The 19,947-nt window shown below is 47.2% G+C and overlaps 1 protein-coding gene across 7 annotated transcripts in view; it reads right to left on the bottom strand.

Annotated features, from left to right (window-relative positions):
* The window catches only part of Ggta1 (glycoprotein alpha-galactosyltransferase 1 (inactive)), a 67,878-nt gene that overhangs the window by 4,495 nt on the left and 43,436 nt on the right, over positions 1-19,947 (bottom strand). For 3 of the 7 annotated variants that reach the window (XM_085834977.1, XM_021155949.2, XM_085834978.1), the window contains exons 3-8: positions 18,058-18,237; positions 17,044-17,132; positions 11,371-11,406; positions 9,140-9,205; positions 8,210-8,311; positions 2,992-3,129 (exon numbers count right to left, since the gene is read on the bottom strand). In XM_085834977.1, the coding sequence (XP_085691103.1) occupies positions 2,992-3,129; positions 8,210-8,311; positions 9,140-9,205; positions 11,371-11,406; positions 17,044-17,132; positions 18,058-18,153 (527 nt within the window). In that variant the 5' untranslated portion in view covers positions 18,154-18,237. The remainder of the gene's footprint in view (positions 1-2,991; positions 3,130-8,209; positions 8,312-9,139; positions 9,206-11,370; positions 11,407-17,043; positions 17,133-18,057; positions 18,238-19,947) is intronic. The other 4 variants (XM_085834980.1, XM_085834979.1, XM_021155950.2 and 1 more) reach the window with 4 other exon arrangements.

Below are 19,947 nucleotides of genomic sequence, written 5' to 3'. Positions count from 1 at the left end.
GACTCTAGCCTGTGTCAAACTGACACAAAACTGGCCAGCACCAGAACCTTTCCAGCTTGTGTTCTGCACTAAGTAACAACTGACAAAAACTTCCTCCTCCTTCTCTGGCTCGACAGCTCACTTTTCAGCAGGAAATATTATCCTATTGTCTGAATTGATCCGTTCATCTTTCCATTTGACTTGTTTGCTCCCAAGTTTTAGCAGTTACAAAGAACATTTCTAAAAATATCTACATAGGTTGTTGTGAAGACATGTTTCAACTCATTTGGGGGAACACCAAGGAATCTGACCAGAAGATTATGATCAGAGCATGTTTTGTTGTGTAAGCAACTTCCGCAATTTCTTCTGCAGTGGCTGCACCATTTTGTATTCCCAACTAGCAATAAAAATGATTCCTATTACTTCACATATTTTCCAACATTTTATAGTATCAGTATTATTTTTATTTTTCTCATTTTTATAAATATCTCTTGTCAATTTGAATATTTACTCAATCTAATGACACCATATTGATCATTTTACAAGCTCAAGCTATAGACCGTCTTCCGAAGAAATACCAAGGAGACTGCAGGATGAGGGTTTGAAGTCAGAGGGTCCTTGTGCAAACCTTACACAGACATGGACCACAGACAGTTTGCTGAGCACACAAGTAGCCAATCACAATGTTCTGAATGTTTCTTTTGTTGCTGTTTTGTTTTTCTCAATGCTTGGGTTTTTCCAGTGCAGTTGGAACAAATTGCACTTTTTATTTTTGGCATCAGGGAGCTCAAAGGCTTCCAGGTGTGACTCTTTAGATGGGCGAATAGGTCTGAATGATCCAGGAGAGCCTCTGACAGGACCACGCGGGATAGAGGTCAGGACACACCTCTGTACTTGGACCTCTAAGGAAACCCAGTGTGCTCTGAAGCTAGGGAAACAATCCTTAGGAGCAGGGCAGGGAGGGCAGTGTCACTGCAGTGTCTAGCTGTCAGCTTAAGAGGTTAAAGTGCTGCAGGTAGCTCCGGCATGGAGCCTGAAGACAGGCAACGGCCAGTCCCTAAGGTCCAGATGCACATTCTCTGGCATTCACTGTGGCAGACTTGCCTAGCTGGGAGCACAGCTTTCCCCCAGGAGGTGGGAGGGATCACAGGGCTCTTGTGGTGATCTGGCTTCTGTTTTTCTGCAGAGTTGTGATTGGATGATTGATAGCATTGTGGGACAGTGGGCAACTTTCTGTTCTTTTAGGGAAACACTAGGATCAAATCAATGTGCAATGTGGCTGTCTTGTGGCTTCAGTGCCCAGAGGCTTTGCTGAGTTGAGCCCTGACTCCAATCCCTAAACAATACAAATGCCTCTAGTGAAATGTCAAAACTCCACAGGCACTGCTTTCCACTGGATGGCATTAGGCTCAGGGAATGAGCACACTGAGCAATGTCAGGACTTCCCAAAGCCAAGGAGGACTGATGGCCCCTGGGAGGGGATCAGGGGATATAACCACAGCATCTTCTGTTAGGTCCCGTCCTGTGAAAGCTCAATGGAAGGTCAACCTGCTCCTTCTGCTCCTCTTGTCTATGGCAGGGGAGCCAACTTCCTGTTGATGTGTGTGTGTGTGTGTGTGTGTGTGTGTGTGTGTGTGTGTGTGTTTAAATCAGAAGTACCAACACCAAGGGCCTGAGGACAGAAAAAGAAACAAGCCAGAAAGACTTTTCAGTAGGTAAGGGTGCCAGACCTGAGCATTGAAGTCGATCCCCAGAACCCATATAGTGGAAGGAGAGAGCCAACACCCCTAAATTGTCTTCTGACACACCCAAACATCCACACCCTGTCCGTGGCCCCGGGCTTTAAGAAAGGAGGAGCATTTACATCCCAGGCAGTCAACAGCTGGCTTTTGGGGCCTTTCTAGAAAGGTTCTGAAGGCAGGAATGGTCTTGGTTCTGGGTACCAGTGGCATTGAAGAGAGTCTCCCTCCCTTGTGTGGTGGGAATTGGTGGACTTGCCTCCTGTTTGGTTTGGAACCCAGGAACAAGGGACCAAGGTGCTTATTTTACATAGCAAAGCAAGCCTTCAGGTTTTCCCAGCATCCCTCAGTCCCTACCTGACATACCTCACCCCCGTGCCTGAACTTTCCAGCCTTCCCCCTAGAGGTTCTTGCCTTTGTAATCCAGACACTTTGCTTGTGATTATAAAAAGATAAAGAAATATAAGAGTATGTTCTATGGGGTGTGGTGAGATATGGGGCAAGGGGGTGCCTTGATGGATCCATGCCAAGGTGTCCTTTCCCCCTGAGGGACCAGCCACATGGCGGTATAGTATAAAATAGCATTTATTCAGGGCATGGGCAGGGGAGTTAAGAGTACTAGAGGCAGAGAAAGGCAGAGAGAAGGAAAGAGTAAAGAAGTAGAGGCCGGCCATGACCATGGTGATAGAGGAGGGACGGGAATGGGGAGAGAGGGGGAGCAAGAGGCAAAAATAAGAGAGAGAGAGGAGGGGCAAGCAGCCCATTTTATTGTGGGCCAGGCCTACCTGGCTGTTCCCAGGTAACTATGGGTAGGAGCATACCTGGATGTTGCCAGGTAACTGTGGGCGTGGAGTCCAGACCGAATCCTGTCATGCACACATTTGCACTCTCCTCCCTCCTCCCTCCCTCCCTTCTGCCCTCTCTCTCTCTCTTTCTCTGCCTCTCCTTCCCTCCCCTCCCATCTCTCTGCCCTTCCTCACCATACTCCCCACAGTGACATCTCTGGCCTCAGTCCTTGGGGTCAGTGAACTCACCTGAGAGCAGCTTCCCAATAAACCTGTATTTAATATAATCTACTCTGGCTTGGATTGGCTCATTCACTGGCAGAGAAATAATTCACCTACTATCATTGTTTTTTCTCAGCCATTCTAAGAAAGAAGGGGGAAGTCTACTGTCAAATTCCAGCCTTTGTGGGCCCCTGGAGCCCCTCACAAATCCTTTGATGCTAGAACAAGAACAAATCATCAAGGGTGAGTTTGTCCCTGATGCTTACTTTCCCACAGCAAACACTGTCAGCCCCACAGTGAGTTTCTGTGTGGCGTAGTACTTTTCCAGCAGAGCTGTGTCATAAGTGCCTTCCCACACAATGGGCGCCTTCCACGGGGTCACTGTCAAAACATCCGGGCGGTTCCTGGTGAGAAGCAGCATACAACACTGAGTCAGAACCATTACACTGAGGTGTGGTGAGAGACTGGCCAAGGAAGAGGAGGCCAGTGACTGTCCCTGAATCTTGACTGCATGAAAGACAGGAAGCACAGTCGGGGTGGAGTCTTGGCAAGGGCCAGGCACAAATGCATAGGGTACCTCCAACTCTCTTGGAACAGAGTGAAGTACAAAGATAGTAGGTCCTAGATGGGTGAAATACAAATTGGGCAAGCTTGCTTCGCCTTGCAGCATTTTCCTGTTATTTAAACCTAAACCTCACTGGTTCCCAGTGCTGTTGTCTGCAGTATGGACAGTCTGGCCCTTATCTGCCTAAAGTCACACAGCTACTAAGAAGGAAAGCTGAGACTTGAACCCAGAGTCTTTCTGTGGAGTCTAGTGCTTTGAGCCCCAGTTTTCATTGCTCCTTAGATGGACACGTGCTCAGCTGATAAAGTCTGGCTAAACCCCAGATTTGCCTTTGTCCATTCAGTAGCTACTGCAGCATTTCGTCAGCACTGAACTGTGATAGGCCAGTGTGGCACTGGTATTAGGAGCTCACAGGAGCCAGCTCTGCGGGGTGCTCGCCTGCAGAGGTTTACCCTGGTGGGAACATTTACTCCCTCCCCAGGCTGGCTTTATTGAATGATGGTATTTCAAAACAAAAAGGAGAAAATAAATAATCATATGCAGATTCTCTTTCTCAAAAGTAGCGTTTGTGAATGTTATCTCCCTCCTATGTCAGAGCCTCATCTGCTGGGTTGTTGACTTTGCTGTCAAGGAAGGAAGGAAGTCTCGAGTAGCTCTAGCCCAGCCAACCTCCTCAGTCTGTCTTGTTGCTGTGCGTGAACCACAGTGTTGCTCATTGTTCTCGATGAGCAGATGATGTTATACTGTGGTTAATGAAAAGACTAGGCCTGTATTTAATGTGTCGTGTATACCAGGAGCTAAGTACAGGCCTTTCCCTCCTGCACTTAGCCCCACACCAGCCATTGCCAGCACCCACTGTCAAGGCAAGTGAGGCTCCGGAAGGGGAAGGGGGCTGAGCCTCTTCATTTTCACAAAGAGCCAAACTGAAGTTTAAGCACTGGCCCAGAGAATGGTGGAGTGGAAACCTAAGGGTTCTTTGGAAAGTCAGTTAGATGGTGTTTTGCTGGGGCAAACATGTGAAGGAACATTTCGTCAAAGTGGACACAGGTGAAAGACTAAGGCAGACTAGTGAAGGAACAGTTCACTGAAGCAGACAGAGGAGAGAGGATGTTCTGCTAAAGTAAGAATGTGAAAGGACTCATGATGAAAAATTCTTTGTATTGGTCTGCCTTACACTGCATAGTTGAGGTGCATTTGTTGGGACGTCATAGAGAGAAATGCACCCCAAAAAAATTCTGGTGGTGTGCTGTAGTTTGCTGCTGCTTTCAAGGACTTAGCTAATTAGATGCAAGTGCTGAGGCAAAGTATGTGGAGGACACGTGATGGTTGGAGGGTATAAACAGGACGCCATGGAGTGACGGAGACAGAACTTGGCTTGCTGGTACAGTTACCTGTGCAACACTTGTGACTCTTGTGTCTTTCCTGATCTTCACTTCCCTGAGAGAGGCAGAGCAGAGACCTTCTCTTGGTGTACCTGTTAGTCCTTCCTGCTGACCCGAGCAGAGGCTGAGCCTGCCTGTCTCTGCTAGGTCATGTAACCACTGTTGCTAACCTGACCACCAAACTGGACTGCTGGTGTATGTGAGGTGTTTGCGAGTGGATGGAGCTGGCACTCGCTGCCTGCTGACCTGTGAACTGAACTGCTGATTTCCAAACACACAGACAGGAATTGCTCCAAAGAACCTTTGTAATATAGGTCCACTTCCCCCATATCCTTTCTTTTCCATTACCTTTGGTGGGTGGTGGGTTACAAGGAAGGTTAAAGCATTTAAGAACTATCATTAAAAATAGGATTTGAAAAAGTTAAAGTTATAAAATGGCACCCAGTTCTCCCCCTGAGAACCTTCAATACAAGTGGGTGCTCAACCCTGCCATGCCACTCCTCAGCTCTGTGGCCTCTTGGGCCCTGTTGCCGCCCGACCAAACTGAGTGGAAACCCAGTGTCCACCTTGGCTATTTGAAAGTGAGAGCCTCCTTTGAGCAGGAAGACAAAACAGCGCTATTAAAAATTAAAGCAAAATTAAAAATTGAAACATTCTATTTCCCGGTCATTAATTGTTCAGTTCCACTGGCATTTTCAGCATGTCAGTGACGTGTGACCGAGAAGCCAGACAACAGCCTGAAAGTGCAGGTGGGAGCAGGTGGGAGGCAGGATCAGGGGATTCCAGTTTCTAGGGCGAAACTGTGCCTGAATCTCAGTCATCAAAACCCACAAGCACATCCCCTCAAAGAAGCCACTGTGATACTGTCAACTGCCTGAGCCAAGACTACCACGATAAGGTTCTAAAGAGTGGCAGGAAACGGTGCTATGTGACACTCAAATGCCCTCCCTTCTGCACCGGGCACTCAAACTGTGTGACCTCAGCATGGCCAGGCCCACCATAGGGGGCAAAAACTTTAGGAAAATGACCACCTCCTGCAATAGAACAACCGGGTCTCTAGGTTACTAGGAGTTCATGCCCAACTGTATGTCTTCATGCACAGGTACATTAATGGTATCCACGGGTTAGCTAGAGGAAGTATGACAATTCTGTATATTAGGCTGGACAGGTGGCTCGGCAGGGAAAGGCACTTTCATAGGAGCTGACAGCCTGAGTTTGATCCCAGGAACACACACGGTGGAAGGAGGGAACCAACTCCCACAAGTTGTCCTCTGACTTATACATGCGGGCCTTGCCACACACAAATAAATGAATCGATGTTTAAAATTCTTATGAAGCACACAGTAGACTGAGGAAAGATGTGGGACACACATCACACAAGCTGTAGAATCCCAATAGAGAGATGATGTCAGCACAAACAGGGGAGGTGGCTATGGAAGGGAGAGAGGATGTGGAAAGAATCTGAGAGGGAGACTTGATAATAGAATTTTACTGTTGGTGAACAATGGAAAAATTCTCCCACGCTAGGACTGAGGTATTTAAGAAGATGGGAAATGAAAAAGAAGAGGTTGGGGCAGAGCTGAGACATCCACAGCAGCCATCTCTAACTGTCTAGCCCTGGGGGTTGGGGGTGGGGTCTTACCTCCATAAGCACCATCTCTAGCTGTCTAGTCTCTGGACCTCATCCCCATCTAAGACGCTTAGCAAAGCTGCAGTGCTCCCAACATTTTACACTCATAGTGTCCCAGGCAGCTACCCCATGCCCAGCCTATGGTAGGATACAGGCAGGATGGAATTCTCAGTCTTGCACACTGGCATGAATCTCCTGAGAACTCAGTGGACTTGCCAGGACATCTCCAGTTTCTCCAGAGCCTGAGATCCGTCAAAAAGAACGAGGCACTGTTCTCTCCTTTCTTTACAGCTGTGCCTGCACCCCTTGAGAGGTCTCTTTCTCTGCCTGCTCCTCCAGTGCTGAGACAGAACACACCCAGTCCCACTCCTCAGCCCCGATGACCTCATCTATGACTACAGATCTCCCTGTTACCTGTAGCCTAATGATACCTCACCTTCTCCAGCTCATCTTCAGCCAAGCTCATAAGCAGCTGAGGCTTTCCACCCAGAAACTCCTTAACACATACACAACACAGTGCCACCTCTCGGGTCCTAAGCCTGTGGCAGTTCCTAATGTCCATTTCCTAGAAAAACCACCAGTCACAAGTCTCCCAGGGCTGACAGTCGCCCTGGGCAGCTCGGATCACACCTTTCCAGTCAGCGGATCACATGACCTTAACATCTACTGCCCCCTAGGACTATGAAGTACACACACCCAACCCTGCTCTTCCTCTACCCACTTCCCACTTCCTGCCCATCCCCTCTCCTCCCTTCTTTCTTGTCTTCTTTCTATATTAGTCCTTGGGATCAACCCAGGGTGGCATGCATGCTAACTACATACTCCGCTACTGAGCTAAGAAACCCCAGTTCTAAGATGAGGAACTTCTTAAACGTATCATAGTGTCCCCAACACAGTGCCTAACACAGTATTTTTTAAAGCTTTAATTTGAAAGAACTGCAAGTTTGGTTGTGATCAAGTGAAGAAATAGTTTATATTATATGCAAATAATACACATATGCACAGAAACAAAACTCTACTTACAAACACTCATCCTTAGGGTATGCACTTTGATCATCTCTTATACTTCAGTGCTATGTGTAGGTGTGTGTGTGACGTGTATGTAGTATGTGGGCATGCAGATTCCACAGCCCACATGTGGAGGTCAGAGGACAACTACAGGTGACAGTCCTCACTTCCCACCATGTTTGAGGCAGGGTTTCTTGGGGGTTCCCCACTTCCTAAAGCAGCCTGACTGACCTAAGACCTTCCAGAGATTCTCTTGTCTGTATTTCCACCTTTATGCTTGGGCTCACACACGCAGGCCACTGCATCTGGCTTCACACAGCTTCCAGGGGTTCTGACCTCCAGTTTGCACACTAGCGCGGCAAGTGCTTTGCTCACTGCACCAACACTACCATTCCTTGATTGTTTTTAAAGTCTGTTTAGGCTTGATACTTCGGTTGCTTTCTGAGAACGTGAGTGGGTAGCGAGCAGCAGTTTGGAAAACACCAGCTACCATTTCCTAGTTTCTGATAGACACGAGTTCTCTGCTTGTGTACGGAGGGAATTCCTGGCTCTGTGACCTCCTAGCTCATAATTTCTACTTCATGGATATGTTTTAGCTGAATCTAGAGAGAATTTTCTTGGCTCACCCCAGACCTTGTCATTTTCTCAGCAGCATCCTATGTGGCCTGTAAAGTCCTTAACACCCAGTGTTTATGTTTAACCTACCACTGGCCATTTCCTGTTGCAATTACCACAGTGTTCAGTCTGGTTCAAAGCACCCAGATCTTAGTGCCTTAGCCAAAGCCCATTGAGGAAGGTCTACCTGCTCCTGCCAGCATCCCCTCCTGCCAGCACCCCCTCAGCACCCCCCACCCCAATCTCCTGTCAGCTCCTTCAGGGTGCGTAGTCTCTGTCCTTACTTTGGATTGAACCAGTCCCATAGCTGAGGCTCTTCAATGCGGTCTCCATTTTTACCCTTTTCTCTCCGTCCTTCTATGTTGTCTTCTTGATAACTGTGGGTCCTGTGGACAAAGGTAGGACAAAGTTGGTAAGGACAGGTGGCTTCCATGACTCGTGTCTCAAGGGAAAGAAGGCATCACTCACACCACTGGGTGGACTGGAGGACAAGGGAAAGAAGGCATCACTCACACCACTGGGTGGACTGGAGGACTCGGCACACTGACCCCTTGATCCCTACACACTTCTGATAAAAGGTACAGCATTTGCCTCTCTGGCCATCATGCGGGTCAGGGGTTGAGGTTCTGTAACCCTCAGTTATTTCAGAAGTCGGGGAGATGTTTCAGAACAGTGCTCCAAGGGACATTTCTGTTCTGTGTCTATTCTGAAATTTCCACTTCAGCCTGAACTTCACCCTTAACTGGAGAAGAAAGGGCAGAGGAAGGAGGAAGGCAGACAGGAAGGGGAGGAGGAGGGAGTGGGAGGAGGGGGAGGGAAGCAGGGAGAGACTCAGAATTCCACTTGTAAGTTAGCCTCCTCTGAACTGGTGAGATGGCTCATCCTGTAAAACTACTTGTCCTGAAAGCCTGAGCGTCTGAGTCTGGTGATCACACACTGGAACCCACACTGGAAAGGCAGATTTTCCTCCTGAAAGCTGCCTTCTGACCTCCGACGTGTACTATGGTGTACACACAACTGCAATCATACACATGTCATACACACAAACACCACCCACACACACACACAATAACAATAGAAGCTAACAACAACAAAAACAACAACAGCAATGAGGAGACTCCATGAGTGAGTCCAGTGAGCCAGAAGGAGGGAGTGAGGAGGCCATGGGTCCTCTGTGGGTTTCAGGGACTTAGGAACCCATCCTGATCCCTTACCCATTTTTAAACCAGCTTGGGAACCACCATTCCTTCTGCCGTCTGCTCTCACCAACCTCTGGAATTCTAGGAAATGAAAAAGAATATAAACACATCTAGAAATTGAGGCGGTCCCGAACTTTAAGGGTCGGGTATCACTAGAAAAAGTGAACATCAAGGTACAGCTCATGGAACACGGACACGCAAAAGGCAGCTGAGCTAAAGGCAGAGAGTGGACTTGAGGAGCCTCAGCTGTGCCCTTCTGGGCAGCCCTGAGCACTCTGCTCATCCCTGGGACCCCTGAAGGATAAGGGGAGGGAAATCAGAATGGTGGAGACCCTGCAGACATGAGAGCCTGTGGTCACGCTCTCCTCCTGTTAGTGGAGTGACTTCGGCAGACACTCACACTGTCTAAACCGCCACGTGCTTCTCTGAAATGGGTAATCAATAATAGTCCTTCCACGAAGGGATCTGTAATGACCAATGAGACAGCAGATATGCAAGGGCCTGGTGAACATAAAGCGGCTGTAACGAGGGGTAATATTAAAATAAGAAAAAGCACCTTCCCAAGAATGACTGCATGTGTGTGTGTGTGTGTGTGTGTGTGTGTGTGTGTGTGTGTGTGTCTGTACACATGCATGTATTACAGAGATTAATCTGAGAAAAAAATCCCATTGCCCAATCAATAAAAGCTTCAGGAAATCTGAAGATTGACAAAAGAAAAGTTAGAAAATAGTTATATATCAATCTTAGCCCTGGCTTTTGATAATTATGGTTGAAGTCTCTACTTTCAGGTGTCTCTGGTGAGAGAAAGTTGGATGTGGTGACAAGGTGACTCTGAACAGGCACACAATGTTAGGGACCCTGTTTGGAGGTGGGGTCCTGGCTTGTAGCTCTGGCTACCGCAGCCTCCCCCTCCCATGTGGCCTATGGCAGAGACAAGAGGCTCACTCCACCACACCTGGCTAAGAAATCCACTCTAGACCTCAATTGCCTCTGGAAATGTCTAAGATAGTTAATGAATCCAAGATGTGCTTATAACAATTGGGAAAGAAAACACACACACACACACACACACACAAGTCATAGGAAATAGAGAAAGGCTGACAAGATATCTCAGTGGGTACAAAGGTACTTGCCACCAAGTCTGATGACCCACTTTCAATTCCTGGACCCATAAGAGTAGAAGGAAAGAACCAAGTTGTCCTCTGATCTGCACACACACACAAAGACACACACACAATTTTAATAAAAGAAATATTAGTGGATAGGAAGATTGCTCAGTGAATAAAGTGCTTGCTTCAAAAGCATGAGGACCCAAGGTCAGATCTCCAGCACTCTGACAAAATCCAAAGCAAGTGGTGCAAGTGTGGAACCCCGGCACTTAGTGGGGGTAGGGGGTGGAAACCAGGAATCCTGGGTTGGCTGGCCAGCTGGTATAGCCAAAAATAATACACAAATTCAGTAGGAAGCTTTGTCTCCAAAACTGAGGTACAGAAGAATAGAATAATAAACGTTACTCTCTGGCCCACACTGGTACATGCATAGGCAGGCATAACTACGGACACCCACTCACACCCGTGCACATACCACACACATACACCAAGAAAATGCCACTGGTCCATTTGGTTACCCAGTGTATATTTTCACATGACCTTGACAATCTCAAATTAAAGTTTCATGTCTATTGTCCTCTTTACAGCTGAAGTGAGGGCTCAATGGGTTTGAGTGTGTGGCTAAGACCTCTCAGCAGGTAAGGATACAAGCCAGGTGTAACACTAGGGAATGAATTACACCTAAATGAAGGCTACGTGTGGTGAAAGCTGTTACAAATTATTTCTTCTGGGCTTCCTGGCCACCATGCAAAAGATAAGAAACTGGAACTTAACATAACTCCTCCCTCAGTACCTCACACCAGCACTGAGGGTATCCACTACAGCATACAGTTCCCTGGGTTCTTTTCCTACATCAACCAAAAATGGTCCCCATGACAATATTTGAGGGGAGTCCCCTGAGCAGAACTGAGGGCAAAACTCATCACTATTCTACAAAGACCAGTTTGGGGACTAGCAGAGTGCAGCCCTGACCCCAGGGCCCTAGCACTCCTCCCTGTCCTGGCCTCTCTCCTTCTCCCTTTACTGTGGCCTGAGCACTACATTGGCTGGCTTGAAGAGAGGAAATCAACTTTAGAGGCTAAAAAAAACTCAAGTGATCCAGACATCCAATAGATACACAGAATTCAGAACACTTACTTTGTGTGATATATCCACAAGAAAGAGCCTTCTGGGCTAAGGACAAATAAGAAATAGAAACACGTCATATACTTTTAATTCTCAGAAAGGCTTCACTGCAGTGGTTTTCCTTAAGCATTTGGGTTCTCAGGGGATTCCCACAAGCATCACTGAGGGACAGAAGTGGGCATCCAAACACTCTCAATTCTTGTTTTTATTTGGGGGATTTTTTTTTTGCCCCTTTCTTTCTTTTAAAGTCACCCAGCTGTTTGTTACATGACAGGAAGGTCCTCTTCCACCACAGTCCCAGAAGCTGGGCAATGAGGAAGGCGGGGAAGGTGGAAGCGCCACAGCCAGCCATCTCAGGCTGAGGATTCTTCCCCACAGGAAACAGCCCGCCACATTCAGCTCAGATCCCTTCTGCTGAGCAGCCCCCATGGGTGTTGCTTTAACCAGAAGGCTAGGCCAGCTACAACTACTTTAGGGCACTAGCTCTCATCAGTCTTACACGTGCTAGGCAAGTCCTACACACCCAGTGCTGGGGCTCATGAAAAATATACAATGTAACAGAGAAGGTAACATACAGCAACATAAATCCTGGCTAGGGGATTTGCCTGGGAAGAACTGTTAGAAAGCTAGTGTGGCCAGAGAGCAGCAATGAGCATAAAGAGTTGGTGTGGAAAACAGTTAGGAAGTGGGCAGTGGTCAAGGCAGCCATGGCTGGTGACAGTGCTGACCAGAGAAGCTACTGGAGAATGTGTGTGGTGGCTTGGTGTCTCTAATTCCAGCCTTGAGCAGCAGAGGCCACAAGTTTGAGGCCTCCCTGCTCTGCATAGCAATGACCAATGAGAAGTGTCTCAAAAAGATAGGACTTAGTGCCATACTGAGTAATTTGGTGCTGGGCAGAGGCACTGTGCCTAAACCCTATGGCTGACTTTGCTCATCCCATCGTTAATAGTTGTTTCAGATTCTACCAGGGTCTCTTTGGCTCTTATCTCCTCTCCCCACTTCCTCCCCACACCAGAGCTCAAGCCTCCTCCTAGGGAGCAAACATCTGCCTTCCTGCCCTGTTACCTCCTCCAGCTTTGCCCCAAGATCCATACTCCAGGACAAAGCCCTAATGTACCTAGCTCCTAAATCAATGTATTAATGTAGTGCCTTGGTGAGTCTAGCCATGCACTGTTCCACGCAGTTGACACACAGTGGCTTTGGGAATCCTCACACCACTCTGTCCCCAGCCTTACTCTGAAGGGCAGGGGCAATCCATGAGTTTTCTCAAAGTCATTCTACTAATGAGGTGCAGAACCCCACATCTGAGCCTGTGGAGTAACTCCACATCTTACCATAGGAGGAGGAGGAGACAATGAGAAGGGGAGGAAGGCAATGAGGAAAAAGGGGGAGACAATGAGAAAAGAGGGGACCATGAGGAAAAGAGGGCAACTATGAGGAGAGAGGAAAAGACACCCAACATTCAGAACACTACTTGACATAGGGTCACTATTTTGTAGTTAATGTTTGCCATCTTGTCTTTAACAGCCTTCCTTCTAAATTTTACCATCTTCTCCCAGAATCTTCCAATGATATTCAGGCTAAACTGTCACTTTAGCAGCACTAATCCTCCAAGGCACAGCTCAAAAAGTCACCTCTTCTGTGCCCTCCCTGATCTGATCCTGGCATGGCACTTGGCCCACAGAATGTGTTTTATAAATGTCTATGAATCTCTTTCCAGGGCAGGCAGTCTCTGCCTCCTTGTCTCACAGTCTCTCATGGTCTCCTCTCTACCTCAACGCCCTTCATTCACCTTAAATCACAGGTTCCTTATGCACGGATCTCACCCAATCCATACTGTAATGCCCGATGGTGAAGGGCTCTGTTTGGCTTTCATGTGGCCCTTGAACACTCAGAAGATGGGAGCACTCTTCCATGGAACCTGAGGCGGAGGATCTCAAGATCTAATACTACCTAGAACAAAGATATAAACCACTACTGACCACCCCACCCTGTTCCCCTGCAAGGCTGGTCCCCTGCAAGGCTGGCCTCCACTCTGACATCTGTATAAAATGGCCCAGCTCAAGGACAGGCAGTGCTTGAGTAAAAGAATGGCTCACTCAGGCAACAGGGGCTCAAGTCCTCCCCAAACATGACCATAAACTTTAATTGAGCATTCTTGAGACTTGGTGTTGCCATCAAGACACACACACAGAGTCATTCCCACTTTGTGGAACCATTCTAAGAACAGGAGTGACACAGCCTGGGTATCCACACATGCTCAGTAACTCCGGCCACCTTCATCACCTTCTTTATCTCGATGGTTATACTAACCTGTAAGATTCCTTCCAGCTCTAAAACATGGCACTGGATTTTCAAAAACCTTGAAATCAAATGCCTTCCTGGACCATGTTCTTCTTATTCATTTACTATTTTCTTTTTAAAAATTACGGGAATAGGTTTTTTGCCAGCATCACTTTCCACAGAGGCTAGAAGATGGCATCAGAGCCCCTGAACTGGAGTTACAGATGGTTGTGAGGCACAGTGTGGGTGCTGGGAATCAAACCTGGGTCCTCTGAAGGACCAGGGAGTACTCCTAACCACTGAGCTATCTCTCCAGCCCTTATTATTATTTTTTGAAACAGGATCTCACTGCAGTCCTATTTAGCCCAGAAGGCAGTATTAGTTTTAAATGGCCTATATACTAGTTGTTGGATATAGTCAGTTATACTTAAATCCCTTTGAGCACAGTGCCACCTGCCTCTCTAGGGTGAATGCCCTTGATCCACCTCAGGTCAGTGCATAGCCAGTTTGGATAGTGCCAGTGACCTGTTCCCCTTTCTGTACTCTGGCAGAAAAACAAGTGATTTCACGAATCAGAAAAACAATGTATCTAAAGTCTTAGTATCAAACAACTGCCTAAAAAGTAGCCAGACCACCTACAGCCATGATGCTCAGAGCAGATGCCTGGCAACAAAGATAATAATGCTCTTTCAGAGATGCCACACCCATATGTATGTGCTCTTGAGCTTTCAACTCTCTTCTCCTCTCCTCTCTTCTTCTCTCCCTCTCCCCTCTCTCTCCCTCCCTCCCTCCCTCCCCCCCTCTTTGTGTGTGTGTGTGTGTGTTGCAGGGGTGAGGGGGGATGCTGATGTATGCAGTGCCTATAGAGGCCAGAGGAAGTCACTGCATCCCCTGGAGCTGGAGTTACCGGCAGCTGTGAGCTGCCCAATGAGGGTGCTGAGAATTGAACCCAGGTCCTCTAGAAGAGCAGCAAGTGCTCTTAACCACTGAGCCAGCTCTCTACTCACCATGTCTTCATTAGTGAGCCACTCAAAAAACAGAGGCATGGCTCTAATAAGACAACACCAAAGGTGTCTAATCAAACTCCGTTCAGAGCTTGCTGGTTATCCAAATGAGTGTTCCAGCCCCAGAGGACAAGCCCAGTGGTTGGAGACATACCTTCTAGACACCACAATCTTGATGCATGTTTTGCCCATCAGAGCAAAGACTGCTACAGTGTAGTGAATGTGTCTGTTAAAGCCCTGTCCCCAAGATGTGGCACTTGGAGGTAGGCATCTGGGAAGTACCTAGGTTTAGATGGGAGCCTAAGGCTGGGGCCTCATGATGAATTTAGTGTTTTCATAAGAAAAGGAAACAATTACAAGTTGCTTGTTCTCCATCATATGTGGGTCTGGGGAGAAAGTGGCTGTCTGCAAACCAGGAAGAAAGCTGCACATGGGAGCTGACAAGGACGGCACCTTTGCCTAGGACTCTCTGGCTGAAGCCACCACACAAGTTGTGGTACCTGGCTATTATGACAGAGGTGACCAAGATGAGGATGATAACGGCAGGGGAATTTTCTTGTTTGCTCATCAGTGGTACAGGGATTCCTTGCAAAGCTAGGCAAGTGCTCTACCACTGACCTGTGATCTCTACGGTTTTGTTTTTAGGGTTATTCTTTTTCTTTTTATAACGGAGTCTCATTCTGTAGTTCAGGCTGACCTTAAGCTTACTACATAACCCAGGTTGGCTTTAACTCACAGTGATCCTCCAGACTCAGCCACTCAAGTATGGGGATTGCAGGTCTGATCCACCATGCTGGGATATAATCCTCATTTTTTTAAAGTAGGGAGCTGAAGAACAGAGTAGCTGAGTAACTTGCCCAAGGCCACACAGGCAGTAAATGGGAACCCAGGACCAACCAGGCAGTCTGGCTTTTTGGTCTAGCCAAGATGTTCTTCAGCCCAAGAGCCTAAGGGTAGCCATATCCAACTAGTGAATCATCTCTTAACTTGAACTAGCTTCCTCAATTCAAATGGCCTACTCTCCAGACCTTTGAAGTTGGTCACAGCCTACCTTGTCAGGCCTTTTCTCAAAAGTGGCTATTCAGAATGAAACAGCAGAACATCCCAGAAGTGGTTACATGTTTGCTACACCTTGAAACTCTTATCTTGCCCCTCCTACTCCTGGGCCTAAAGATACAGTTTTCTTTTTGTAGCCCCAAGAGTTCTGCTGGCTCGTCTGACTTTAAAACTCAAGAGTCTGAAAGAGATAAATCAGATGGCTGACAATCCAGATTAAAGAACTCTCGGGCCACTAAACACTTCACCTTTTAAAAAAAAAAAAAAAAGTACTCTTCTGAGAAAGCTCTGGACCAGCTGAGGTGGAACGGAGTTCAGGCAATGTTCCTTCTTAGGAGCCTGTGGGGACTTTTTGATGGAGACATATCTCCCCCTGAGGCCTCAAACAGCAGAGCTTCCAGGAGCAAAGGCAGCTGATAGATTTTAATTCACAGATGCATTTGACAACCTAGAAACATTTCATTCACCTTCTTTCCAAGCGAGGGAGGAAGAGGCTTTCAGCCAGTCACGAATGAATCACTGGTAAAACTTGGTATTTTTTTTTGTAGCAAATCCCAGCAACTTGGATGGTCCCTTTCATCCTGCAAATATTTTAGGACTGAAAGACTCAGAGCTGGTTTCTTGTGGAATTCCTACCTGGATCATTTGTTTATCTTTTTTTTTTCCTTTCTTTAATTATTTTTTCGAGTTTATGAGTATGTGTGCTTTGCCTGTGTGGATGGATATGCTCCATTTGTGTTTCTGGTGCCCACGGAGGCCAGAAAACAATGAAGGAGTCCTGACACTGGATACAGGAGTTTGTGAACCACCAGGCATGTGGGTGCTGGGAGTCAATCCCAGGCCCTCTGACAGAGCAGCCAGTGCTCTTAGCTGCTGAGCCACCTTTCCAGCCCCTTTATTTTTAGAGTCAGGGTCTCCTTGTAAGGCTACAGCTGGCCTGGAAGTCACTATGTAGACAAGCTTGGTCTTCCATTTGTATGATGCTCCTGCCTCTGCCTTGCAAGCTCAAGGATTCCATACATGCACCACCCTGCCTGGCTTGAATCTTCTGGGATCTGCTTATACAAATTACTTGAGATGGTGGTTTTGGCTTAATGTACTTTCTCTCTCCGTCTAGCCTAAAGAAATTTGAGGTTTGAGGAACATGGCATGAAAGAGGATAATTACTAAGGCAGAAGTGACTTGGATGGTCTACAGTTTTAATGGCCATCCAGGGCTCAGGAACACAGGAAGACTGGACTCCTGCTTATGGCTCCGTTCCTTATGTTCAGACTGATTGGTCACTCAGCTGGCACCAGTCACAGGGAATGAAAGCAGCCTTTCTAGCTGGCTTCATAATTACCTGTTGACATATTCCCAAAACACGACAACCACGGTTGAGACAATCAGCATCAACAGGATTACTTTTCCCTTGACATTCATTATTTTCTCCTGTAGAGGCAGGGAGAAAAAAGAGGGGGAAATAGATTAAATAAATTAAATCTGGAATGAGAGATGGCTTCTGGGGCTGGAGAAACAGCTGTGTGGTTGAAACAGCTCAGTGAAACACCTGCTCGATTCAGTTCCCAGCATCCACATTTGCAGCTCACAGGTGTCCATAACTCTAATTTCACAGGATCTGATGCTCTTCTGGCCTCCATGGGGTCCACATATACAAGTGGTACATATACATACATGCAGGCAAAACACTCATACACATAAAATGTTTGATGCAGTAAAGATAATGAAAGGCATCTGCCCACATCCTTCCTAACAGGATACATTTGTAACTCACTCAGGGACAATTGTTTCCCCCTCCCCCCCTTCCCTCAAGCACACAAACTAGTCATGGTCAATTAGGCCAGCACAGTTAATGAGGCTTCATGTTCTGAAAGGATGCTGAAGCCCATCCATGTGGGCATTGGAAAGAGAAGAAGTAGCTCTAAGATGGTCCGTAGAATTCTCACCAACTCTGTTGTTGCTGGAGCACTGAAGACTTGCTCCAATGACTATAATCTAAGCCTGCACCCACTTTCCAGCCCCACCTGGTTCACCCCACTACACCCCCACAAGCCAGCAAACAACTGGAACTACTGAAGGAGTCGGGTATTTTTTAAATTCTGTATAAGATTGTGAAAGAAAGGGAAGAGGATAACAGCAGACTGAGAACTTCAGGACGGTGATTGTTCAGGAAGGCAAGATGCAGAGTGGGAATGACAGTTGCACACTGGAGATGAAGACAAGAGTTGCCACAAGAAAGGGGTGAGAGCCTGGGGGATGGGGGGGCAGCCTCCACAACAGGCTTGTGATGGCTATTCCTAGTGGTCAACTTGACTACATCTGGGATGAACTACAATCCAGAAACAGAAGGGCACACCTGTGATCCAGATCTTGAGGATAGAAGACTTGTTTCTGACTTGGATCTTAACATGGAGATCTTGTTGACATGGAGATCTTGAAGCATAGTGATCATGAAAATCTTAGGTCCAGGCAAGGTAGTACAGGCCTTTAATTCCAGAAGACTGGGGTAAGCAGATCTCTTGAGTTCAAAGTCAGCCTGGAACAAAGCAAGTTTTAGATCCAGGCATGGTGGTACACACCTTTAATCTGAGCCACACCTTCTGCTGGACGCCTACATAAGGACATTGGAAGAAGGAAGATTCACTCTTCTTTCACCTACTTGCCAGTACCATAGGATGATCACCAAGAACAGCAGCAGCAGTGGAGTGGAGTCAACTAGAGCCTAGAGTCCTACAGAGGGCAGAGATGGAGAAGTGACCCAAGCCCTTTCGAGGATCCCAGAAGATCAGGTGTGGATCCCAGACATTGAAACAAGAAGCTGTGAAGGCGAAGTTGACTTGGGTACATCAAGATCTTAAAGATGCCAGAACTGTGGGATACCTGCTGAGGAAAGCTGCTAACAGGGAGTGGAACCAGCCCAGGAGAAAGAAGTTTGGTACAGTCAACAAAGATGAAAAAGAAGTTGGAGATCTGAAGACTGCTTTGATATCAAACATGGAGACACAGAGTTTGGAGTTTGCCTATCTGGTCTCCTGCTTTGCTTTGGGGATTATAGTTAAGCGATTGGGTGATTCTCAAAAGAGACTTTGAACTTTGGACTTTTAACATTGTTGAGACTGCTATAGATTATGGGGACTTAGAAGTTGGACTAAATGTATTTTGCATTATGCTATGACTAGGTATGACTCCCTTAGACTCATGTGTTTGAACAAGCCTATGGGGACCAGGGAATGGAATGGAATGGTTTGTATATGCTTAGCCCAGGGAGTGGCACTATTAGGAGGTATGGCCTTGCTGGAGGAGGTATGGCCTTGTTGGATTAGGTGTGTCTCTGTGATCTAAAGCTTTAATACAGGATGCACAGAGCTCTCAGTGGCCTGAGGGGAGATTGGCAGATGTCAGAGCCTTTGGGGTAGAGAAGAACTGGATCTGAGTTCAAAGGACCTTATTCACCTGTTGAGGGGTGGGAGTAGAGTACCAGAACCCTGGCATTACTGGGGGAGTCACAGACAATTCTAATGGCCAAAGAGAGAGGACAATTGTAGTGTACACCTCATGTTGCTGTTCCTATATTAGGAAGTTTTGTCATGACATTTTGATCCCTTTCAGCACTCTCCTGTCTGAGGAGAAACTGTTCCTCAAGATGAGCTGGCCCTTTGAGATTCTAAAAGCTCAGAGAGGACAATCCTTTGGCCCACAGATGAGCCAGGCCTCCTGTCTGGCCCACATACCTCACAGGCAATGGGTCCTGGCCTTGTCACCCAGAGCTCTGAGTAGATCTTAACTGCTCCCTCTGCCCTGCCTGCTGTTCTGCACGCCCCAACTTCCAACTTTATCACTAGAGTGGCACTCCAGAGACCTCAAGGCTAGGTAGGGCACTCAGAAGAAAGCAGGCTGAGCAAGCCACGGAGAGCAAGCCAGAGCAGCACGCCCCCATGACCTCTATGCATAAGCATTAATGTGCTCTGTCTCTTGGTTCAGAGAATGCACACCACAGATGTCAAGCTATTCATGTGCTCCAAAGTCTGAATTCAACCCAGAGCTTCAGATTAGGTGCCCCAGGTGTTGGGGGTGGGAGGCTCTGCTAGGTCAAATTAAACTAGTTTTCTTGTTTTGACAATGGGGATAAGACTAGTGAGAGAGGGTGCAAATTTGAGGACAGCCTGGGCTATACACAGCAATACTATCTCAAATAACAAGCAAGGGCCAGAGTGATGGCTCTGTGTGTAACCTTTTCTGAGAAGTC

This window comes from Mus caroli, unplaced genomic scaffold (genome assembly GCF_978045245.1).
Source record: "Mus caroli unplaced genomic scaffold, Mus_caroli_1 scaffold_2, whole genome shotgun sequence".
Classification (NCBI taxonomy): domain Eukaryota; kingdom Metazoa; phylum Chordata; class Mammalia; order Rodentia; family Muridae; genus Mus; species Mus caroli.
Note: the sequence above shows the minus strand (reverse complement) of the source record. Positions and strands in the feature narration are given on the sequence as shown.